We start from the raw sequence: 27202 nt of genomic DNA on the forward strand, positions 1-27202 counted from the left end.
CCAAGGGCAAGACCACCTGAATGCCCCTGCAACTCTCTACAGCCTAAGGTACGTTACCAGTCCGCGGTCTCCATAGAGTCCTTGTGGCATGACGCCACTACTTCTCAACTTGCGCCTTAATTAACTTGCCGTTGTGCGGGGGGCTGCCTACATTGCTCGCTGCATCCGTGGTGTTGTGTCGGACTTACTCAAAACAAGGTAGTCCGCTTGGTGAACTTTTTCCAATATAGTTATTTAGCAGTGCCCTTTACCGCACTACCGGTTCCCTCTGCTTCCGCCCAAAGGACCGGCCGGTCCAGCCGACAGGTAAGTGGTCTGCTCCAGCCACAGAGCTGCTGTTGCGACTGTGGGTTTCCTTGATGCCGAGGTCAGCCTCTCTATTATCCGGCCAGTCGTCTCTCCCCAGCCTAGGAATATAGCATCAAAGGGAGCTGTTGTCGGAGCTCAGTAGGAGGACGCGCGCTCAAGCTGCACACTTGCCCCGCCTCTTCCCGGAAACCTCACTTACCTTTGTATTCTGCCCGACAGCAGGGCAGCTCAGCAGGTTTAGGAGGTCCTCTCCCTCCCATAGCCCTGTGGAAAATGATAAAGCCTGAGTTAATCTTGCTTAGGCTATCAGGAACAGGGCAGCATAAAAGGTATAGGAGGCGCAGTGAGAATTATGTCCCACCAGTTCCTATTGCTCTAAAGCCAAAAAAAAAAAAAAGCTCTACTGTAGAGACTGATATGGACTACGGCTACACCCTAGAACAAAGCAGCACTCCCTGGCACTACTTTAAAAATAATAAACTCTTGATTGAAGAATCTAACACCTCACTTTACCTCTTCCTATCACTAACTTAGGCAAAGAGAATGACTGGGGTGGGAGGGAAGAGCTATTTAACAGCTCTGCTGTGGTGCTCTTTGCCTCCTCCTGCTGACCAGGAGGTGAATATCCCACAAGTAAGGATGATGATACGTGGACTCATCGTGTCTTTAAAAATAAAAGTTTTACGTAGTGTAGCTGCCCCCCCCCCCCCAATCCCATATAGGATCCCCCTCTCCTCCTTCCCCCTCACTGCCGTGCTGTAGCGGTCCCACCAGCGATGGGATGCACACCCACCTCCCCCTCAAAGCCCTCCCACACCCCCAATAATCGGCACCATAGCTGGCCTATGCAGAGAGGTTACTGCCTTAAGGGTATTGCACGATGCCTCAATATCGAGGCATCGCTCCAATACCCTGAGTGTGTCTGGAAGCGATCATGATCGCTTCCAGCGCTGTTTGAGGACGTGCTATGTACTTCCTTGGTCATTAACCGTTTTTTTGAGGACGTACATAGCACGTCCTTGGTCCTTAAGGGGTTAATGAATTAATCTGAATTGAAAAACTGCAAGCCAATAGAATAACCACACTTATTGAAAGTAACACTAAAATTGGACAAAAATTATCTTAAGATAATATGCTACACTAGAATTTTACCAAGAAAAAAAAAAAAAGCCATTTTCACCCAAAATGTTTCTGCATCCCTACTTAAAACAATATTAAATATCAATATACTGTATTATTCTGTATTTAGTTCTGTGTAAAAGAATCAGATTTGACAGTTTTTTGTTTTACCAATTATCCAAATAAAGTATAGTCCTAGAAACTACTATATGCAAAACAGTAAGTCAAGTAATGAACTCAAACAACAGCTCTAGGCTAGCATCAAATTTGAAATATGTTACACAATTATACCGAAAATAAACAGGTAAAAAAACGAAATAACCGAAAATGCCATTTTCTGCCGAAATGTTTCTGCGGCCGAAATTTCCCTAATATTTACTATGCTTAAAATATTTTATATGGAGAAGTTTGTGTTTGATGTTTCTTAAAGTTAAACAGCAAGCTTTTCATAGGATCTTAATTATGTTTTCTTTAAAAAGTGTGGAAAGTGAGAGAACCATATTATAATCAAGGATTGTGCATAATAAACTCTAATAGCCGTATGGATCATAAATACTTCTGAGAAATGAAAAACACTAAGATAACAGCAATAAGGACAAAAAGTATCCCTCCGCCCATATCTATGAGGAGTAGCAAGAAATACAATCTGCAGACTAGTATTATAGATGGTATGAGTGGGACAGATGTTGGTATTAGAAGTGATGGCTGCAAAGGGAGATTTGGTATTCTAGAACTGTATTTTTTAACTCCAATACACAGGCCAGTTTTTCCATGATATGGTAACACACAGGAGAAATCAGTTGATGGGTGAGAACAGAAATTAGTAACCATGGTTACCAGTTGATTAATTTATGCTGTAAATCTGGCGTGTTGGTGTGCCCTGAAGAAAAAAAAAAAAAAAAAAAAAAACAGAATACAGAGTTCTGCCTTTTTTTTTTATACCAGTGTCCCTCTCCTCTCCCTCCATTGGGAAGGATGAGTACTGATTGCTTTACATTTACTATCATTCATTTTATATCCAGATAAGGCCGTAAATTTATTAACGAATGAACAATGGCTTGGTAATGATCAGAATTAAATAGTCAGCAAATAAAGCTCTTATACTTGCAACTTCCCACCTGGATCCCTGTAATATTGAGGTTATGTCTGATATGTCTATGCTATAGGTTCGATACATAGGGCAAACATCAAGGGTGACAGTGGGTACCCTTGCCTTGTTCCATTTCTTATATGAATATTTTTAGATTTATACCCAGCAATCTTAAATGCCATAGAATCAGAATAGAGAAATTGCCCTGCAGAAGTCTCCATTTACTCCCATTACTTCCAGAACCTCAAACAGGTAAGTCTAGTTCACCCTATTGAATGCCTTCTCTATATCCAACAAAAGGAACAGAGAAGGCACTCCAGAAGCAGAGGAGACATTTATAAGAACAACTTGTCTTCAAATGTGATCAGTCACATCCCTATTTATAAACCTCACCTCATCCGGATGGACCAGTTTGGGCATAAAATTATTCAATCTAGAAGCTAGGATCTTTGTAAACAGCTTGATATCTTGGTTAATGTGTGTGTGTTTTAAAAAATGTTGTCGCATCTAAAAATTAGAAATAGTAGTAATTAAAATAAATCATAGAATCCCATACAGCAAAATCTTACTCCCATGTTTCCACTGGTTCGTAGACCCAAAGTAAATTCAACAGTATCTAAACATGCAAAATAACATGTCATTCTCAGAAAGAAAGAAAAAAAAAAAAATAAAGATGTGCGTTTGTAAGATTAAAAAAAAAAAAAATTCTGAAAAGGATTGGGAAAAAATGGTTCACAACACAGACAAAATGACTGCAAAACGTAACGTAACAATTTTATTAAATTAAGTGCTGACAACAGTATAGACAGAACACTTCATTGACCGCCAGCTTTGAGTTGCTTACAGATGTTGCCACAAGTGTTGAAATGAAATAAGAATTTATATTTCTCACATCTTCACTTAGGATCGTGTGTTGACCTGTGGAAAATGCAAGACCTTTATTATACCCTTCAGCCTCAAACCAAAATGCACAATACAGTAAAATGTGAAAGAACAGTTGTTCATATAAACAGTATAACAGTGAACAAAACTAATTTTATTTAAGATAATCATGATTAGTTTTTTTTGTTTAGTAATTGTGTTATATACCCAGCCCACACATCTGAATATCCGTAGCTCCTGCAGATTTACTTTCCCACATAACGTATCACAGGAAACCAGAAAGAAAAACAATATACAGAAGACATTCGCAGTATGCAAACAAGTACAGTGAATTCTTGTGCACACCTATTTTGTGGAATAACAAAAAAAAAACAAAAAAAAACCTTTGGTGATTAGGCCCTGTCAAAGAGGTCTCAATATAAACAAAAAGTACAAAATAAGCTATATACAAAGATAAAATAGAAATACTAAAGCTAGATGGCACAGACAGAGCCAAAATCTAGATCTGTTTAAATTCCATACAAATGAGATATGGCCCAAAATATGGCCAAACCAAAAACGTATAACTTTTCATAAAGTAAATATATTGCAGAGATCCACAAATACATAGATCTAAAAACTGTTTATGCACTGCATATAGTTTCCTCGTACCTTCTGTGAGCTATTTACAACACAAGCTATACGTTGTGGGAAAATTAAAGGACTTTGAATTTACCTCCAGTCCACACATTCACATAGGAACAAAATTATTTTTTCCAAAGAGATCTACAGTCAGATTTTCAAACATAATGTGAACCCATCTCCAGCAGCAACAGTAAAAAAAGTTATTCTCTGCCCACTGATGACATCACAATCTGGGCTGCATTAAAGTCTTCACTAGTTACAAAAGACCCACTAATTGGATGCAACAGACTATCAATGCTATTCAGCAGGTTGCATAGATGCAGCCCAGATTGTGATGTCAGAGTTTGGCAGCCATTTCAAAGTGACCAGAAAGTAATTTTAAAATATATTTTTTTACTGCTGCCAAATGTAGAAAGGGATGCAGGAGGCCATCTTAAGTAAGACTTTAAGATGACTACAATGTAAGACTGTCCATTTAAGTATTCTCTTCAACAAAGGATATCAAGAAAACAAAGTAAATTTGATAATAGAGATACACTGAAAAGTCATTTAAAATTGTATTCTCAATTTGAATCAAAAAAGTTTAATTCTAACCAAGTAGAAGTGGGACACGGGGGAAATTAGGACAAAAATGTCACACTGTGCCCTGATTATCAGTCAAAACTAAAGTAAGGTGGGGGAATCAATGCTAAGAAAATCTCTACATAAATCAAAGCTGGTAAGTGAACTACACTGTTCTACTCTATCCTGCACAAGGACTGTGCTTCTATGCTACAAAATATACAATTCTTGCTACTAAAAGGAGAAGGCAACTACACTATTCTTTTACCTTACAGTTGATTTCCCAAATGCTAGACTACCTGGATGATTACAAGATAAGGACATATTCTGTTATTCCATTCAAAAGCAAAATCTAATTTACAACAATACTAACCACATCATCAATCTTCAGAATACTGCGCACGGTCTCTGTGGCCAATGTTAGAGAGCAGATAGACACTAACAACGGCTGAACAACAAGCTCTTCCAAAATATTAGAAATGCCACCCTATGGGGAAAAACAAAAAAACACAGCATAGTTAAAACCAAGTGCCATTGCACATTTTAAATAAGACAAATTGCCCAGAATTATTAAAAAAGGGACATGAATCCCAATTTTTATATCATGATTTAGATAATACATAGAAAAACAAGTTTCCAAAGTACATTATCAAATTTGCTTCATTCTCGTATCATTTGTTGAAAGAGCAGCATTGCACTACTGGGAGCTAGTTGAGCACATCAATTGAGCCATATGCATCCACCAATCAGCAGCTATCTTCCAGTAGTGCATTGTTGATCCTGAGCCTATTTAGGTATGCTCTTCAGCAAAAGGATAAAAGAATGAAGCAAATTAAATACAAGTAAAATGGTAACCAAGTTACCATTAAAAGGGACACTAAACACAAGATTTTTCTTTCATATTTCAGGCAGAGCATACCGTTTAAAGAAAACATTGAGGTTTGATGTCTATTTAATGGTAACTTGGTAAAAAAAAAAGAAATACATTCAAAACAGATTATATGGGCATTACTATAGAAAAAGTATTTTAAAGTGAAAAAATAAAAAAACGTGTTTTAAAATGTAGCAATACTACTACAATTTCCTCCCAGAACATTTAATTCCCTCGAGTAAAAGCCTATCTTTAGAAATGTATGCGTTTAGAAATCTTTTACCTAATAACATTATGTGCTTATTAATGGAATTAAAGGGATAGAAAGGTTGTGGATACATTTCAATTCTGAACAGAAACATTTTCCAATATACTTCTGTTACAGAAGCAATAATGCTTCTATTAAAAGTTATGCTCTGAGCTCCCCATGCACCAGCTAGAAGCATTTTTGACAATAGAAGATTGCAAAAAATAAAATAAAAAAATTGATTCTATTTAAAATTGAAACACACCCAGGCACATTTTTAAAACAAAAATCTTTTTGTCCCTTTAAAAGAAGACTGAAGTAAGGCATCACACAATAAAGCCCCTCATTTGACCCTGGTCTCTCCCGCTATTTTCTAATTGGCCAGTACCCTATAGTTCACAGCAATGTTGGTTGAACTATTCTGAATGACAGCTCACTCCAAATATTTTGGGTTTCATGTCCCTTTAAGCCGACACTGAAAACGGGGGAGGAAAAGAAACAACTAAGATGCAATAATAGCAGATTTACTTCACACTATTTGAAAAATAAATATGCAGTGTCACTTTAAAAAAAAAAAAGAAAATTAAATTTTTTTTAAATTATCTATTGATAAATGTGCAATAAAAAAAGGTTTGTCATAATTATTATACAGGGAGAGAAAAGAAAAAAAAACTAAACAGACATACCTTCCGTATGTTAATACCAGCTGTTTTTTCACCCAGCGCATGTCTATTTCTCAGCTCTGTTACAGTAGATATGGGGTGCAGGCCTGCATTTTCAGCTAGCGTGGAGGGAATAACTTCCAAAGCATCAGCAAAAGCTCGAATACAGTAGGATTCCATGCCACTTAAAGTTCTAGCATATTCGTTCAATCGCAGGGATAATTCAATCTCAGGGGCACCTCCTCCAGCAATCAGAGCCCTAAAACGTAAGGAAGAATTATACACTTTCTATACCATTTTACAAATTTAAACCCATCTGCTTATTAGAAAAAAATAAAAAATAAAATTATATATGTATATATATATAAAAAAAAAAATTAACAGTTTCATACCTTTTCTTTACTAAGCAGCGAATCACACAAAGAGCATCATGAATAGAGCGCTCAGCTTCTTCAATCACCAATTTATTTGAGCCACGAACAACAATAGTAACCGTTTTTCCAGGGTTTGCACAACCTGTAATCTATTTAACAAAAAAAATAATTGGATTGTGGAACACAGGGAAAGGAAAACAAACAACAAATAAACACAAACATAAAATTACACACCTTTACAAGTTTTCCAGACCCATTCAGGCTAACTTCTTCAGCCATTTCTGCAGATGCCAGCATGTCCGGAGTAAACTGGTCTATGTGAGCAATAGGTTTTGTGCCAATAGTCTTGATGAAAAAAATAAATATATAAAAAAAAAAAAAAAAAAAAAAGAGATTAACAAGACACAATGGAAGATTTGCTCAATCAGTATAGAACTTGTTGCTGTAATGATTCACTCTCTTACTGAACTATCTTACATAATATTGGACAGAAACATTGAAAGATGTATCCACTGGATCAGAACAGTGACATTCTCTAATGGATGGAGAAAGTTAGATGCAAAAATAGAACCCCCCTCCCCCCAACTTTAGCTGAATAGGTGAGTCATGATTAGATGTTGTGACTCACCTATGACTATTGGGGCAGAAGGTGCATGTTAAAAGCAAGCACTAATGGACTACATTGTAGACAATTCTGCTTTAACCGCTTGCCTGTGTGTGTGACAAAAACAGGTCTTCATGCAAACTGCTGCCTGTGAGCACATGACGACCCGTTTTTAGTCATGAAGGGGGATCACAGCACAGGATTGGCAATTCCCCTACACTGTAGGCTTGATTGTTGGTGGCATAGTGGGTGGCACTTCCAGAGATACATGGGAGGGCTGGTGATGTCACCACGAGTGGTGACAGAGGTTTGGGGGCCGCAATATGACAGGTAAAGGAGCTGAAATTTGGTTCGGAGGAGTTCAAATCCCTCGATCTCAGCTCCCTTACTAGCAACAGACTTCCAAGACCCTCATTTGAAATAGAATTGCCTGCTTTTGGAAAGACGGTACAAAGCAGATGTTATTTTTAAAAAGTAAACGCAATACATGGGTATTTCCTTGGGAATGGGCCATTATATCCTGAATAAAAAAAAAAAAATCTGTTATGTCTAGAGACTCCTAATTATTTTCTAGTAGACAAGTCCTACTCAAGCAAATATATGATTTTTTTCAGATGATCACTGTGGTAACAGTAAACACCTTACAAGAAAATAAATAATTTCTGTACTGCACAAAGCCTATTTTGGGCCACTATTTCACATAAGGCAATTTAGTAATGTGATCAAGTAACCACAGTAGTCACCTGGCCATTTTCAATATTTTTCACTTAAATATATTCAATTATATATATCCTGTTTTTTGCCACAGCTATCTCACGTGACTAAATAAAAATGATGGTATATTCGGACAAAATATTTGTATATTTATTAGGGCTGCAACTAACGATTATTTTCATAATAGATTAATCGGATAAAAAATAAATTAGTTAATTGTTTCCTATATTTAAAATAAAATCCACATACTGAGTGTTATAAATATAAACTTACGACTAAAACTTTACATTAAAAACAACTGTTCATCCAATTTTTTTTAAGCAGAACAACAAATTTTTATAATTAAGCAAAACAAAACCACAAACTGTTTGAAAACAGGTAAAACTAGTAATAGGTAGACTACAGCTGTTTATAACCTTCTGTTATTCACTCTTTCAGAAACTTTGCATTGAAATGCAAAAACGTCAACATGTCCACATGCTCCTGGCTGAGGCTGGCTCTCTTTTTTGCAAGCTATTTTGCCTGTAGCAGAGAAGAGGTGATCAGATGGTGTTGAGGTGCCTGAGATGCATAAGTAGGGCTTTGCCAATTTCACCAAGGTGGGCTATCTACCTTTGTTAGCTCTCCACCAATGCAAGGGGCCTCTCAACAAAGTAAGCCTGGACTTCATTTTAACATAAAAATATCTTGAATATCTATATGCAGTGGTAAATAACCAGCTATAAGGTTAGGTGGAAAAATATCTAGTCCACTCTTAAAATAACAGATATATACTTAAAGCACAGTCCCAAATCACCTGATTTAATATAAACAATACAACTTATGACTCCTATTTTATTTCTGGGTTGCACATAAGACAGGAGTAGTTGTAAACTTAAAAATAAACTTAGTGTCCTAAAAAAGTGAAAAGTAAAATGTCTGTAGACGTCCTTTTGGCTAAGGGCATAACCATAAAACACAATACCATATGCAGGAGCTCATTGGAGTAAAACAGCTAGGTTAAATATTGTGAAGCCAAATTTCTCATTGTGGGCCCGATGATTTAAAACTCTCCCTGTTCAGATTATCCAACAAGTCTGTAAGGTTCCTCAAACAATCTTTCATTTTGAGAGAGGTATAATGTCAGTATGACGAGTTCTAGAGGTGAATGAGACACTTTCATCACAATACAATGCTCCATAAAATCCCAGATTTCTTTCAAGTTTGTGACCATCAGGCCCTGTGTGTGATTTATAAACCGGCTGTAAAACCAGTTCAATACAGATAAGACACTGATTGGAAAGAGCATCATCAAACGACACAGTGATAAACAGTAAATACATCATAGGCATAATGTAGTCACCTAAGATCAGCCTTAGAATATGTAGATGTACTATTCTTTTTTTAGTTATTTTAAGTATTGAAAATGTAAAGGCGTATTCGCTATAAAAGTACTTAGTTTCTACAAAATAATAAATATATATTTAAAAAAAAAAAAAAAAAAAAAAAAAAAAAAAAAAAAAGGGTGCCACCATGTTTAAACTTGTTTTCTACTTCTTTGTCTGGGAAAACAAGGCAGTGTGGAAACACTTAGCTAATCCTATGATCCACCATTTTTCTTTCATGATTCAGATAGAACATACAATTTTAAACAAAATTTCCAATTTACTTATATTACCAAGTGTGTTTTCTTGTTATCCTTTGTTGAAAAGCAGGAAGGTTTTTCAGGAGTGTGCACGTCTGCAGCACTATATGGCAGCAAAGTTATACATTAGCTAGAGCACTAGATGGCAGCACTATTTCCTATAATGTAATATTACAGACATGTGCATGCCACCTATCTAGACCTCTTTTCAACAAAAAATAACATGAGAATGAAATAAATTTGATAAAAGAAGTAAACTGGAAACTTTTTAAAAATTGTTTTCTCTATCTGAATCATGAAAGAAAAATACTGGGTTTCATGTCCCTTTAATTACATGTTTTATCTCCATCCCTCTAGCCGGAAGGATTGATAAGGGTAAACTTAAGTTAAAACAGAACGATGCCTATTACTTTATAGAAACTCAGTCTAATTTAGAAAAACAATTACAGGAAAATGGGACAAAATAAATTGCAGTGATTTTAATACACATAATGAAACACTTTATATTGAAATCTCATACCGTTTAATATCCCTTTAACGTGAGTACAGTGGATACAGCACACAAAATATGGAAATGAACTGCAATGAAGAAACCCATCATAAACCCGAGACAACAGCTGCATGCTGAGCATTTGATTTACCTTGCAAACAAACTCAATGTCTTCTCTTTCAATATCTTTAATCACCATTATTTTCATCTTGTTCAGGAAATGTAAAGCCAGGTCACTAAGGGCATCCCTGTTACAAGACATTAATAAACAGACTTCATAATTCAGTATAAATTCCTTTATCTTATGATAAGTCTGAACATTCTTAAGTTAATATGTTAAAGGGACAACGAAAGTCAGAATTTAACTTTCAAGGTTACAAATTATAATTTTTTTCTCTATTATAAAATTCACTTCTTGGTATCCTTTGTTGAAAAGCATACCAAAGTAGGCACAGGAGCAGCAATGCACTACTGGGGGTTTGCTGCTGACTGCACATATATGCCCTCTTGTCACTGGCTCCCCAGATGTGTTCAGCAGTAGTGCATAGCAGCTCTGGAGGGGACTTTAACTATGGATTAAAGTGGAGTGAAATTTAATCACTACAGTGTCTAATGCACTGACCCCCCAGCCCCCTTTAAAAACAACAACAAAAAAAAACGTTCATTTAGTCTTCAGGTTGACAGTGTAACATTCTGAGGCAATGGCTTGTGAGCACAAGTTGAAGACTGAGCACTGTAGGATTATACCAAATCATTAAAATATTACCTTAAAATAGATTTCTGAATAAGAAGAACATTACAGCCAGACTTCTTGATCTGTTTTACAAGGTTAAGGATGTAGGCTCGTTCCTCACGCAAAACTCTGTCCATCTGAGCATAGTCTGAAACAACAATCTGATTGTCCATCTGTAAAGGAAAATAAAAAGTAGATTTAAATACCACCATATTTTTTATTTTGTATGTGTATTTGAAGGTGACAGGCAACCTGTAGAGTACACGAGGATATAGGTACAATTAAGGCGGTAAATAGCGAACAATAAGTGATATTGAAGCTTAAGCATGTAAGGTAGGTTGCATAGAGACAAATAGAAATGTCACTGTATTGATATCAGAGATGATGGAGCTGCGTCTCCAAGCGAGATTTCATTTATTTTTGTCATTTGCATTTACTTATTGATATTCAATAAAAGTGATTTAAAATTTAAAAAAAAAAAAAACAACCACCATGGATGACAGTTGCCTACACCGTATTAATACACTTTCTCTTAATGCTCAATTAGCGGGCAGCTGTCTCTAAGTGAACATATCCAATTTTTTATTATATCATATGGGAAAGAGATGCATACATTGCAAAAGTGCAGAATGAAAATCGCAATTTAAGAAACATAACAAAACAAATAAAACCATTCACACAAAAAATATGCAGAGAAAAATTATATTGTTAAGGTGCATCAAAAATCGTAACAAATATGATCACCAAAAATCTTTTATCAAAAAAGTTAAGTTTGTAAGTTAAATTACACAGGAATAAATCGTATTAAACATGCACATCGTAAATTGTAGTTTAAATACACTGGATGTGCAAAAATAAATAATTAAGAAATTTGTACTAAAATGGGCATATGTTGAAATTTTCTCTCAAATCCTAGCGTAAATCTGTAACACATTTCCAGCCAACAGTTTTTTTCTTGCAGCTTATAAGGTAGTAAACAAAACACTCAACACTAATTGCTCTAAAAGGAAAACCTCTGTACTTCGTACGCCATTGCAAACTTTTACCTAATAGAGAGCTTTCAGACAACTCACCACTCGCAGGGGCACTACCCCTTTTGGACTCGCGTTAAGACACCCTCCGAATAAAGATTGGTTTCAAATATACAAAGTAGTTCATTTACTCTAGTAAATTAAAGGGACTTGAAACCCCAATTTTTCATGATTCAGATAGAGAATATGATTTTAAACAACCTTCCAATTTATTCCGGTTATCTAAATTGCTTCATTCTCTTGGTATGCTTTTTTGAAGAAACAGCAAAGCACATGGGCGAGTCAATAACATGAGGCATACTTGCACAGCCACCAATCAGCAGCTTCTGAGCCTACCTTGGTATGATTTTTCAACAAAGGATATCATAAAAAAGAAATTAGATAATAGAAGTAAATTGGAAAGTTGTTAAAATGAATGCTCTCTCTAAATCATTAAAGAAAAAAAAATTCAAAAAGAAAAAGAAATTGGGTTTCATATCCCTTTAACTTTGGGCTCTTTATCGAATCTCAGTTGAAAGTAGACATGTGCATTCAGCAGTTTCATTAACTGCCAAATGAAGAAGGCGGCAGCCGCTCGTGGCACTCTGCTCTTTTCTGAGACATATCTTCTTGTGAAAGTGCCACACACTAAGATCTGGATTTGAGAGTGGCCACCATCTTCCACCTTCGACAGTAAAGGAACAGTCTAGTCAAAATTAAACTTTTACGATACAGACAGGGCATGCAATTAAAAAAAAAAAAAAAATTTCCAATTTACTTTTAATCATGAAATTTGCTTTGCTCTCTTTATATTCTTTTTTGAAAGCTAAACCTAGGTAGGCTCAATCTGATTTCTAAACTTTTGAAAACCGCCTCTTATCTCAGTGCATTTTGACAGTTTTTCATAGTTAGACAGTGCTAGTACATGTGCCATAAATCACATTGTGTTCAATCCCGTGGAATTAAGTCAGCACTGATTGGTTAAAATGTAAGTCTATCAAAAGAACTGAAAAAAGGGGCAGTCTGCAGAGGCTTAGATACAAGGTAATCACAGAGATAATAAGTATATTAATATCACAGTGGTGGTTGTGCAAAACTGGGGACTGGGTAATAAAGGGATTATCTATCTTTTTAAATTTTTAAGTAGACTGTCACTTTAACAAAACAGCCGAATGCACGTTTACGGATATATTTTTAATAACATATACACTTTTTTTTTGGAGGATAAAAATAACAAAAAAATAAACATACATCTGTTTTTGGAGCAGACAAGCAAAACTGTATTAGACCAATCTTTGCTTTTTCAACTCTAGTTACTCCAGTATTTTTCAACTTTCTGAGTAAGTACCAAGGCCATCAACCAATTCACAATCATCAATGGTTCCACTAGAAAACAGTACAATATTAAATGTAGTTAGTTACATTAGCATTAAAACAAACAAAAAAAATACTGTCAATAAAGCAATACAAAAAAAAACCCCAACAACCCAAAAACAAGTAGTATTGACAAATATAACATTAAACGGTAACATTTAAGTATTTTAAAACTGGAAGGGAATTTCTAGAAAGGTTTGTAAACCAATGTTCAACATTGTTAAATCAAATTTTTAATTCTGTAATTTCTTACCCAAGTTTCTTTACAATTTTTATGTCTCTGAGATCAACCCCGGTAGCAGTCAATGGATCAATCACTTTCATTACAGCTTCAACACTCATTGGGGCTAGTAAAGTAGAATACTGAGACACAACCTGGGGGGAGAGGGGACAACACACCAAACAGAATTAGATGGGGGTTTTTATATAGTGATAAAGAGTTCAGACTTGTTTTTCAAAAGAAAGGAAATGGTCAATTATACATGATCCAACCAGTTCTGCAAAAAATAAACAAAAAAACCCCAACTTAAAAACGGACATAATGGTCATAAACTGAAATGTTAATAAGGGCATTTTAGTTTTGAATAGAAACAATTTTTGCAATATACTTGTACAATAAATGCTTCTAGTAAAAGCTACCACGGCATCAGTGGCATATGCACATATGTGTATGCCACCTGGACCAAGATTTTAAAAAATGACTGCTTAAGAGTAACTTTTTCTTAAAGGAACATGAAATCCAACATATTTCTTTTATGATTCATATAGAGCACTGGTTTTTCAAACCTGTCCTCAGGCCCTCCCCAACAGGCTAGATTTCCAGAATTACCTTGGATGAGAGCAGGTAAAATAGCCATGTTTACTAATAAGCAGATTACTTCCCCATCCTCTAGTTCAGGGGTTGACAAATATGTTTATTATGTTATTTAGTAACCAGACAGTGGTGTGTGTGTATGGGTAAATAACCCAAAAAGTTAATAGCGAGGGAAAAAATTCTAGGGAGCCAGGTGGCTCCTAGGTTTGTCGAGCCCTTGGTATCTGTATATAGATTTAGAGAGAATAACCCCAAAAGTTAGTAGCCAGGGCAAACATTCTAGGAGCCAGTGGCTCCCAGGTTTGTCGAGCCCTGCTCTAGTTCAGATATCCTCAAAATGTTGCCTGTTAGGGAGGCCTGAGGACAGGTTTGAAAACAAATTATGCAATTTAAACACTTTTCATTTTACTTCCATTCTCTATTTTGCTTAGAAAAGTATACCTAGGTAGACTCGGAAGAAGCAATGCACTACTAGGAGCTAGGTGCGGATTTGTCATTGGCTCACTTAATGTGCTACCGCCTACCAGTGCATTATTGCTCATTCAACAAAGGATACCAAGGCAATTAAGCAAATTTGCTCATGGAAGTAAATTGGAAAGATGTTTAAAATCACATACTTTATTTGAATGAAAAAAAATAATAATGGGTTTCATGCCACTTTAACCCCTTAAGGACCGGGCCCTTCAGACAAAAACCTCCTCAAAAGACCAGAGCAGTTTTATATATCTATCAAAACTATATATTTTTTTTTTTAGTAGACAACCCAAAGTATTGATCTAGGCCCATTTTGGTATATATTTCATGCCACCATTTCACCCCAAAATGTGATCAAATAAAAAAAAATTGTTCACTTTTTCACAATTTTAGGTTTCTCACTGAAATTATTTACAAACTGCTTGTGCAATCATGGCACAAATGGTTGTAAATTCTTCTCTGGGATCCCCTTTGTTCAGAAATAGCAGACATATATGGCTGTATCATTGCTTTTTGGCAATTAGAAGGCCACTAAATGCCCCTGCGCACCACACTTGTATTATGTCAGGCAGTGAAGGGGTTAATTAGGTAGCTTGTATGGTTAATTTAAGCTTTAGTGTAGAGATCAGCCTCCCACCTGACATCCCTCCCTGACCCCTCTCAAACAGCTCTCTTTCCTCCCCCACCTCACAATTGTCACCCCCATCTTAAGTACTGGCAGAAAGTCTGCTTTTTTAAAATAAAAATATATAATATATACACACACACACACATATATATATAATATACACACACACACACATATATATTATTTTTTTTGCCGTGTAGGATCCCCTTTTACCCCCAAACAGCTCTCTAACCCTCCCCCCTCTACATATTTGCAGCCATCTTAGGTACCCAGTTTGCCTCAATTTATGCATAGTTATAAAAAAAAATTCTGTAGTATAGCTGCCCCTCATCACCCTACCCCCCTTCTAGATCCATTTCCCACAATGGATCCCACATAGGATCCCCCTTATTGCACTCCCACCTTCCCGGCTTTTTTTTCCCTTATAGCTTGGTCGAGCAGTCCCACCCACCCGCCTCCCCACATTACGCTCCCACCAAGTTCACGATCGGCACCACCACGGTCGGTAACTCTGCAAATCTATTCTTGCGGTGTCCGACTCATGGGGCATGCAGAGAAAGCACAATCTCGCAAATTTGAGTGAGATCGCAGCAGAGAGAAGCCCAGGACTGCAGGGATGTACAGGGTACGTTGCTGGTCCTTAAGGGCATAACGACCAGCGTCATACAGGGTACGACGCTGGTCGTTAAGGGGTTAAAACATTTTTGCTAGTAGAAGTATATGGCAAAAATGCTTTTCTTTAAAAATGAAATGTTCATATTAATTTTGACCATTATGCCCCTTTTAAAGGTTTGGAAGGGGGTTAGATCAGTGATTTTTAACCTTTTTTTTGCCGTAGCACACTTTTTTACATTAAAAAAATCCCGTGGCACACCACCATCCCAAAATTTTAAAAAAATCACACATTGTAGCCTAATACAGTATATATATATATATATACACAAACACACACATACTGTATGTATTGTGCTGTTATGCCATGCCTGCTACAAACTACCCCTGCACTGAGAGTAAAAAACAAGCAAAGTTTAAAAAATATGTCACACTGTTGTCAGTCTGCCGTGGCACACCTGAGGATCTTTAACGGCACACTAGTGTGCCACGGCACACTGGTTGAAAAACACTGGGTTAGATCACTTCGACTCAAATATTTTCAACAATTAAACAAAAGTTATAAAACGTGCTGTGCACAAACACGCATTTTTCTTTACTTGTAGCAAAATAAACAGCTTTATTCATGTAAAAAATTTTTGAAATAGAACTTTTGCTGAGATAGATTTGATTTTTATAGAATAAAATATAGAAATGCTAGGCAAACTATTTTAAGTCAAAAAAAGGAGCTCGAGTATAGATATATGCAGAATTATTAAAAGATGAGTATCAGAACTAAAAATTCAAAAAGCTATGATTCCTGGGATTTTTACAAGCCCCGTTTAAATACCTACTTTTGAGTTCAGTGATGTTGATGCACTGTTTAGTAGTGTTTCGTGGTCACTTAGTTCAACAGGCTGTGCCATATTGTTTAAAATTTCTACTCCTTTTTCCACAGCCAACTGGAATGACTCAGAAATGGTAGTGGGATGAATACCTAGAAAGACAATTAGAGGAAAAAGGTAATCTGTGTGATAATGAACTTAGAATAGCCTAAAATAATCTTTATTTTGCCATGTGAAATAACCGCTTTTCCTATGAAAACGTTTGACTATGTGGCTATTTCCGCTCAGGATAGCAGTGCTCTGCAGAGCTCGAATGGTACTTTAACTGCGTGTTTAACACATTTGAGTGGGTTAAAGGGACGTGAAACCCAAGTTTTCTTTCACGATTCAGATAGAGAATCCAATTTTAAAAAAAAGTTTCCAATTTACTTCTATTAACTAATTAGCTTCGTTGTTATTTTTCTTTGTTGGAGATATCTAGATAGGATAGCGTGCACATGACAGGAAAAAGTGCTGCCATCTAGTGATCTTGCTAATGTATAACTTGCAAAACTGCTGCCATACAGTACTACAAACACGTGCACGCTCCTGAACTTACCTTCCTGCTTTTCAGGAATCGATAAGAAAAATTAATAGAAGTTCATTGGAAAGTTGTTTAAAACTGTATGTTCTATATGAATCAAGAATGAAAAATGTTTTATGTCCCTTTAAACATACAGCTTTGCAGCGTCGCCAATGATATGACATGCTCTAATGAATTAGAGCATTTCATTGTATCATTATAATGGCCCTTTAAGTATTCTTTTAAAGGGACAGTCTAGGCCAAAATAAACTTTCATGATTCAGATAGAGCATGTAATTTTAAACAATTTTCCAATTTACTTTTATCACCAATTTTGCTTTGTTCTCTTGGTATTCTTTAGTTGAAAGCTTAACCTAGGAGGTTCATATGCCTAATTTCTTAGGCCTTGAAGGCCACTTCTTTTCAGAATGCATTTTAAGTTTTTCACCACTAGAGGGTGTTAGTTCACGTATTTCATATAGATAACACTGTGCTCCGTGCACGTGAAGTTATCTGGGAGCAGACACTGATTGGCCTAGACTGCAAGTCGGTCAAAAGAACTGAAATAAAGGGGCAGTTTGCAGAGGCTTAGATTACAAGATAATCACAGAGGTTAAAAGTATATTATTATAACTGTGTTGGTTATGCAAAACTGGGGAATGGGTAATAAAGGGATTATCTATCTTTTAAAACAATAACAATTCTGGTGTAGACTGTCCCTTTAAAGGGACACGAAACCCACATTTTTCTTTCATTGTTTAGAGCATACAATTAAGAAACACACATACATACACACACAGGCTATTATGCAGCTATATATTTATATTTTTGCATCACTTTGCATGCATGCTAATATATACATATATTCTAGCCTTATTTTTAGGATGATATCTAGTAATTATTAGCATTTTCATATTTGTGAAATATTTAATTAATACATATGTTTAAAGCAGAGTTTTGGATTTCATGTCCCTCTAGACTAAATATCAGCTGAGTATTTTCAAGCAAAGCAAACATAGAAAGTAAATATTGAGAGAGCATTACCTTTCTGTAGGAGCTTGGAACAAGCATCCAAAAGGGCTCCAGCAATAACCACAACAGATGTAGTTCCATCTCCTGCTTCAATGTCTTGAGCTTTAGAAAGTTCAACTAACTGAAAATACAAAAACATTGACAGGCAAATGCTTGTACACAGCAAGATTTATAAAAAAAAATTTTTTATTTACTTTTCCACAATATTCAAGACATTTATACGTAGAAAACATAATACAGAGGCTCCCCATACACTTATAGTTGAGTGAGGTTGTTGAGTACTTTATAGGTTAAAGGCTATATTTTCTAATTCATCTCCAATACTCCCTGACCTGCTCTATTCGATCAACCTTTGACCTACATCTCTTCAACCTTGTATAATTTCCATCAAACTTGCTTTGCTCTTGGCATGCTTTTTTGAAGAGAAAACCTAGATAGGTTCATGGGACTTTAGGAGTCTGTACGTGTCTTTTGTACTCTATGGTAGCAGTGCTTGCAACAATGTTTTTAGCAGTGTTATAGAAATTTAAAAACAGCTAAAACCATTGTTGCAAACACTGCTACCACAGAGCTCCTTTGAGCTATCCTATGTTTCCCCTTCAGCAAAGAATATCAACAGAACAAAGCGTTTGATAATAGAAGTAAATTAGTGTTGTTTAAAACCGCATGCTCTATCTAGACCATGAAAATTTACTTTTGACTTTATTGTACCTTTAAAGGGTCATGAAACTTTTTCTTTCACGATTCAAATAGAGCATATTAAACTTCCTTCTATTATATAAATTTGTTTTGTTCTCTTTGTATCCTTTGTTGAAAAATATGAACAGATATTCCTTATGTTTTTGGCTCACCCAATGCATTCAGCTAGCTCTCAGTAGGGCATTGCTGTTTCTTCAAAGGATACAAAGAGAATGCTTTTTGTTAGAATATAGAATGTTCTAGTATTTAGTATTAATAAAATAAAAAAAAACAGAAAAGAAACAACTTACAAAATGTATGCTTACCTGATAAATGTATTTCTTTCAGGATATGAAGAGTCCACAACATCAATTACTAGTGGGAATATCACTCCTGGCCAGCAGGAGGCAAAGAGCACCACAGCAAAGCTGTTAAGTGTCACTCCCCTACCCATAATCCCCAGTCATTTGACCAAAAGGAAAATGTAAAAAAGGAACACAAAAGGTGTAGAGGTGCCTGAGGTTTTGTCAAAAAAAATAACTGTCTTAAAAGGGACAGTAAAGTCCAAAAAAAAAAAAAAAAAAAAAAACTATCATTTTTCAAATAGGGCATGTAATTTTAAACAACTTTCCAATTTACTTTTATCAACAATTTTGCTTTGTTCTCTTGGTATTCTAGTTGAAAGCAAACCTAGGAAGACTCGTATGATAATTTCTAAGCCCTTGAAGGCCCGCCTCTATTTTATTACTTTTCACAGCAGGGGAGAGCAAGCTCATGTAGGCCATATAGATAGCATTGTGATCACGCCAGTGGCAAGTGGCAGACACTGCACTAATTGGCTAAAATGCAAGTCAATAGATAACTAAAAGTCATGTGATTAGGGGAGGTCAGAAGATGCTTAGATACAAGTTAGTCACAGAAGTAAAACGTATATTAATATAATTGTGTTGGTTTTGCAAAACTGGGGAATGGGTAATAAAGGGATTAAGGGATTATCTATCTTTTTAAACAACAAAATTCTGGTGTTGACTCTCCCTTTAAATTTAAGGGTGGGGCCATGGACTCTCCTATTCCGGAAAGAAATTTATCAGGTAAGCATAAATTTGTTTTCTTTCCTAAGAAATAGAGAATACTAGGGAACCAATACCCAACTAGAGGACACAGATGACTAGGGAGGGATGATATATATAAAAAAAAAAAAAAAAGAGGGGAGGGGACAGGTAGACCTAAACAGAAGGCCCCACAGCTTGAAGAACCTTTCTCCCAAAAGAAGCCTCGGCCGAGGAAAAAGCATCAAATTTGTAAAAAGTATGCAGAGAGGACCAAGTTGCAGCCTTGTAAATCTGTTCCACAGAAGCTTAATTTTAGAAAGCCCAAGAAGAGGAGACAGTCCTCATGGAATGAGCCGTAATTCTCAGGAGGCTGCTGATCAGCAGTCTCATAAGCGAAACAAAAATATACTTCTCAACCAGAGAGAAAGAGAAGTAGCAGGAGCTTTTCTTACCCTTACGCTTTCCAGAGAAAAACAGGCAGAGGACTGGCAAAAATCCTTAAGTTAGCCTGTAGATAGAATTTTAGAGCACGCACATCTAAGTTGTGCAACAAACGTTCCTTATGAGAAGAAAGATTAGGACATAGAGAAGGAACAACAATGTCCTGATTAATATTTCTATCTGAAACTTTAGGGAGAAATCCCACGTTTTTGTTAGCAGTTTCCAAACAACCCGTTTTTTTTTTGGTCTGGTCACGTTCTTGAACCAGCCAATAGTGAGTCTGGCCGTTTAGGCGGCCGTCATTTGACGTCAGAACATTGTTGGAACTTGTGCGCATGCGTTGGAATTACTTACTTATACTTCCTACCCGGGCTCGCTCCAGTTTATCGCATGCGCAATTGGGAAAGAGACCATCAAACATTGACTCCGTCCTCTATTTCACTCACGGCAGGCGCAAATAGAGAAGCCGAGGGTGTACGCATGCGCACTTTGTCTGGCAATCGAGAACGCGCATTTCATGTACGTATAGAGCGGGTGGGACCGCTCTGTACGTAAGAGACTGTAAAATCAGGAAATTGATGGAGGGAGGAGCGAAGACCAGCAAAATACGTAAAAATCTATAGTTATAAATACAATAATACATATTTAAATAATTTAAAAAAACATAGCGATCACACTATATAGTATCTTAGTAATATAGTAAAGGTGAGAAAACAGGGAAAACTTTACCTTCACTTTAAGAACAAGGTTAAGGCTCCAAGAGGAGCAACAGACTTAAACACAGGCCTGATTTCTGACAAAAGGATCCGCCAGACGCTTGTGCAACAAAATAGATAATGCAGAAATCCAATTTTCTTCAAACACCAAAACTTCCACCTCCTATATTAACAGAGCAAAGAGAATGACTGTGGATTATGGGTAGGGGAGTGACCCTTAACAGCTCTGCTGTGGTGCTCTTTGCCTCCTCCTGCTGGCCAGAAGTGATATTCCACTAGTAAATTGAGTGACGTTGTGGACTCTCCATATCTTAGGAAATAAATATTTTGTGCAAACACTGATTCACAGGAAGAATTAGTAATGAAGTCTTTCTATAATTTGGATTTAAAATGTCATCTTGAGTGAGGACCTTTAAATAAATCTAAATTATAACTTCAGTAATTCCCTTACCATTCTAGCTGCTGGTGCAGAACCTGCATTTGTTTCAAAATGGTAGCACCATCATTTGTAATTGTTACATCCCTTTGCCGTCTTGGATCTAAAAAAAAAAATAAAATAAAAAAAAAAAATAATGTTACCAATAAGAATCAATCAATCAAAAAAAAAAAAAAAGTCAATTTTGAATATACACACTGGTTCAGCTGAATATGCACATATGCCAAGAGTGCCTCACATACCATAATTTAAAGGGACAGTAAACACTTTGTAATTACAAGACATTCTAATGTGTTGATATAGATCATTAAAGTCTAAACATGTTTAAACAAATTATTTTTACGTTTTACTGCAAATGTTTTTTTAACCCCTTGAGTGCTAACGACGCTCTGAGCCGTCCGCAGAGTTTCCCACTCTGGTGCTAATGACAGCTCAGAGCCGTCGGTAGCACTCTCCCACATTGAGGGAGATATGGGGGCTCCCACCCGCTCCCTACCACGGCGATCGGCGCCTGCATAGTGACAGGCATCGCCGGGGCTTCACGTTTTGCGTGGTGACGTCACACGCAATGACGTCACTGCGCAACTTTATTAACAATTGACAATGCAAAGTATAGGGAAAGGGGGCATGCTGCTTAGACGCCTGTATCTCAGCTACAGCCACGTTACTATAGAGTATTATTTGCAGTTAGATAATTAGGGAAAGATATGTAGCAGGGTGCATTTCAGGTTCTGAGAATTAGAAAATCCCATTTTCAGTGCTAAATTATGTGAAAGGGGGCAAAATAAATCATAAAAGTATATTGCAAAGTTGCTTTATTACACATAATTAAACATTTTATATAACAATCCTGAGGTGTTTACAGTCCCTTTAAAAGGGACAAGAAATTACAACATTTTCTTTCATGATTCAGCTAGAGCATGTATTTTTAAACAATTTTCTAATTTACTTCCTTATCTTGGTATCCTGTGTTTAAAAGCATACCTAGGTAGGCTCAGTTCCTAGGAGCTAGCTGCTAATCGGTAGCTGCACATATATACCTTATTGGTTTATCAGTGCGTTCAGCTAGCTCCCAGTAGTGCGCTGCTACTCCTTACTATGAGAATTAAGGAAAATTGAGAACAGAAGTAAATTGTAAAGTTGTTTCAAATTGTATGTTCTATCTAAATCACAAAAGAAAAATGTGTTTAATGTTCCTTTAAGCATCATCTGCTTAATCACTGGTAGTTTGGCAATTGCTAACACAATTGAAGTAACAACTGAAATGGTGCAGTGTTTAATTAAATGTACATGGGACATCACAGCATGAATGTCTATGTTACTAATGTTTATTTTCAGGAGTGAAATGAAAATGTCCATTTTAGCTATTATGTTCAGCTAGCATTACACCAAAATTTGCAAGCCTTACCATTTTATCCATGCCCTTAGGTCCAAGGCTCGTTCTAACTGCATCAGCAACAGCTGGAAAACAAAAAGATACTCCAGTTAAAATTTTAAACAACAAATATATATGTATCCATTGATGGAAAGAGTCCACTTTTTGTCACATTCTGTTTAATAAACCTAGTGATTTGCAAACACAATGAAAATCTGTAAATTGTAGAAATTGTAAAAAGGTAATAACTATATATGTTAAAAAGAATAACACAAAAAGTGGACACTATCCATCAGGGGCTACTAGAGTAATAACAAAAAATGATTAAAAAAAAAAAAAAAAAAAAAAGGGTAAATTGATGACACCTAAAAATATACGCACCCTATTGTTGTATGTACAACCTGACTATAGTAGTGTTTAGCAAATAAACAATATAGGCCTACTCTACATCAGTATTTAATATAAGTCATCAAAGTACCCCAACAGATATTTAGATATTCCCTAATTTTTCTGATTCACTGACATTCAGGTAGAGAAACTTGCCTGTATCGAAATAGATGAGTATTGGAGTTTAAAAACCACTGTAGATCTCCAATATCAGCAGAAGAAATTAATAAGGACTGAGACACTTATTAAAATATTGATTTACAGAAAGCAATAAATTCATAGTATTGACATAATATAACATTAAACAAGTTTACTCAATCTGACAGAAGCCTGTTCTGAACAGTTTCTTAAAAAACCCAACACAATCATATAAACAAAAGATGGGGGAGAAGACCACCACATGCTTCCTGGTGTCAGTGTCTGGGACAGCCCCCTTTCTTTTCTCAATACCTAATTGGGTCAAAACTGCAAGTAATTGGTACATTATTCATCTCTCATGAAAAAAAAAAAAATACACCTTTCTTCAGACAATGACATTTATAACACAAATATATGCTATACATTTCCATTATTTCATACTAGTAAGAAACTGCAGCAAGGGAAACTATACTAACAGTAACATTTCCCCCAGTGATAAACAGGGCAGTGAAACCACCCCCCTTATGTGCACATGCATAATAAAAATGTGCGTATATATATATATATATATATATATATATATATATATATATATACACACACACACACACGTTTAGCTCATCATTATCCTATCGCTAAAATCCTTCCGGTGCATACAACAATGAAGACCAGCCCCACCTTTGCCAGCAGAAATATTACTAAATCGGATTTGTGCTGGTTTATCCCGATCCTGGTAAGCGCCCTTAATCTTGTTGCTGGCGTTCCCGACACCTCCTGATCGTCCCCCACCTGGCGCCGCCGCTGATACTTTGGGTGCGGAAATATCCGGCATTTTGTTTAGTTGAACTTGAGTAGTCCCCTACGGAAGATGTCAGCCGTGGTTGGGTGGTCGGAGGATAGAGGATGACAGAAGATACTACAAGGCGCAGGGGAAACACAGCGCCTGAAGCTTCCAGAACAAAACGCCGGTTAGAGGAGGAGCATGGCGCAATAGACGCTGACAGCTTACGTAATAACGTCATATGCCGTTTTCGGCAGTCTCTAACGCATTCTGGTTACTATGGCAACATAAGTGTGTGTAAACTGTGAGAGTAGGATCTAGCTACAGACTGAAGCTCCACTCTAGAAAGGAAACATGTGACCTCCACTCAAAGCTTTTTTTTTCTTTGCTTTTTTTTTAAATCAACTTTAATGTAACAAACAACCTATAGACAATCATTCTGAAAACAAAACATTTTGCAGCTTTCTTGTTCTTAAAGTGTCAGTAAACGTTAAAAATAATGTTATATAATTCTGCACATAGTGCAGAATTATATAACATTATAATAGCCAAACATAAAACATAATGTAACCTATTAATTTTAAAAAAAAAAGCTGTTTTACAGACCCGCTCTCTTTACTCTGCTGAGCGGGTCTGTTATATTTACTCAGTGCATCGGGCCAACTGCATAGTCACAGGCCGGTTTAAGTGTGTGCCAAATAGTGGTTTTATTTTTTATTTTTCTTTGGGATTACACTGTATACCAACCACTAGGGCACCCCTGCACTCCCCTAAGGAATATGAGTGTATGGGTTATAGATGGAACCATAATTTGATTAATAAAGCAGTTCTATACCTATCTCATTGATATACAATTCATATATTTTACCTTTTCTGAATAAGTAACTGGTATTTTAAAAGGATTAAAATCATTAGGACCATTAATTTCTGTGTGGATACATACACAGCGTGAAGCCCTACATAGGATAAACATGTTTTCAGCCTAGCCTAATAGTTTCTATGGCAAAAAAAACTATTGCCAACCTTGCCACTTCATTTGACCTTTTCTAAATAAATAACTGGTATTTCAAATGGCTTAAAATCCTTTGGGCCACTCTTTACTGTGTGGATATATACCAGGAGTGAGTCCCTTCATAGGATAAATATGTTCTTAGCCTGGCCCAACGCTTTTTGTAGCAAACAAACTGGTGCCAACGTTGCCATCTCATATATTTTTAAATTTCTGAATAAAAAACTAGTATTTTAAAATGGTTAAAATCCTTTGGACCACTCACTTTTTTGTGGATATATACAGGGCGTGAACCTCTCCATAGAATAAACATGTTCTCACCCTAGCCCAACGCTTTTTGAAGCAAACAAACTGGTGACAACCTTGTCACCTCATATATTTGACCTTTTTCTAAAAAGGAATCAGATATTTTAAAAGGGTTAAAATCCTTTGGGCCCTCATTACTGTGTGAATATATACAAGGAGTGAGCCCCTTCATATACAAGGAGTGAGCCCCTTCATAGAATAAACATGTTTTCAGCCTGCCCCAGGCTTTTTGTAGAAAACAAACTTGTGCCAATGTTGTCATCTTATACATTTACCTTTTCTGAATAAGTAACTGGTATTTTGAAAGGGTAAAATACTTTGGGCCACTCATTTCTGTGTGGATAAATATAGAATGTGAGCCCCATCATAGGAGAGACATGTTCTCAGCCTGGCCCAACGCTCTTTATGGCAAATAAACTGGTGCCAACCTTGCCACTTTATATATTTTACCTTTTCTAAGTAAGTAAATAGTATTTTAAAACGGTTAAAATCCTTTGGGCCACTGATTTCTGTGTGGTTATATAGGACGTGAGCCCCTTTGTACAATCCAAGTGTTTTCAGACTGTCCCAAAGATTTATATGGCAAAGAAACCCTTTAAATAGCAGTAACTTATTTAGAAAAGGTAAAATATGTGATTTGACAAGGTCGGCACCAGTTTGTATGTCATAAAAAGCGTTGGGCCAGGCTGAGAACATGTCTGTGCTATAAAGGGGCTCATGCCCTGTATATATCCACACATAAATGAGTGGCCCACCGAATTTTAACCCTTTTAAAATACCACTTATTCAGAAATGGTAACATATATAAAGTGGCAAGGTTGGCACCAATTTGTTTGCCATAAAGAGAGTTGGACAAGGCTGATAACATCTGTCCCATGAAGAGGCTCACGCATTGTATATTCCACACATAAATGAGTGACGCAAAGGATTTTAACCCTTTTATAATATCAGTTACTTATTAGAAACAACAAAATTATGCCATGTTTGCAATCTGATTATTGCAATATAAGTTTTTTTTTTATAAAATGTAAGTTTGTTTAGGTTTTTGGAAAGTGTATTATTTTATTTAAAATAAAAATAACTGTAGATATCTATTTTGCAAATTGTAATCAGTTGCAGAATAAGAGGCTGACTGAATAAGAATCCAACTTCAGATTTGTCACAGTGGTTACCTTATAAATATCAGTCACAGTGATTACCTTATAAATGACAGTCACAGTGGTTACTTTATATGACAATCAGCATAAACCACTGTGAATGAACATTAAGAACAAGAAAGCTGCAAAATCTTTCGTTTTCAGAATGATTGTCTATAGGTTGTTTGTTACATTAAAGTTGATAAAAAAAAGAAGAAGCTTTGAGTGGAGGTTACATGTTTCCTGTCTAGAGTGGAGCTCCAGTCTGCAGCTAGACTAGTTTGAACTGTGAGTGAGGGCATCAAGAAACAAAAAACAAACATAAAACGTGAAACAGTGAATTTTAACAGGAAACAAAAATGTCTAGGACGATCTAACTGTTTCTAGAGCTCAGGGCGCAGTGATTCACAGCTTCACGCATTTTTTTTCAATCTCGTCCCCAACAAAGTTGCTGTGATTTTTTTTCATCAGCATCAATACTGCCAGTGGTCAATGTTATGTTTAGCCCTAGTT

At 36.2% G+C, this 27202-nt stretch overlaps 1 protein-coding gene across 1 annotated transcript; it reads right to left on the reverse strand.

The window, feature by feature from the left end:
* Positions 1–3267: 3267 nt before the first annotated feature.
* Positions 3268–24476, reverse strand: CCT4 (chaperonin containing TCP1 subunit 4). The gene is given in 17 exon segments (XM_053712053.1): positions 3268–3436; positions 4959–5072; positions 6390–6624; positions 6758–6888; positions 6974–7084; positions 10323–10419; positions 10938–11077; positions 13166–13261; positions 13264–13300; positions 13542–13663; positions 16650–16792; positions 18247–18355; positions 18628–18637; positions 21582–21645; positions 21648–21660; positions 22966–23018; positions 24136–24476. Coding segments are annotated over 17 exon segments (1647 nt in total). The 5' UTR covers positions 24290–24476; the 3' UTR covers positions 3268–3418.
* Between the last annotated feature and the right edge of the window lie 2726 nt (positions 24477–27202).

This window comes from Bombina bombina, chromosome 4 (genome assembly GCF_027579735.1).
Source record: "Bombina bombina isolate aBomBom1 chromosome 4, aBomBom1.pri, whole genome shotgun sequence".
In the NCBI taxonomy this organism is placed as follows: domain Eukaryota; kingdom Metazoa; phylum Chordata; class Amphibia; order Anura; family Bombinatoridae; genus Bombina; species Bombina bombina.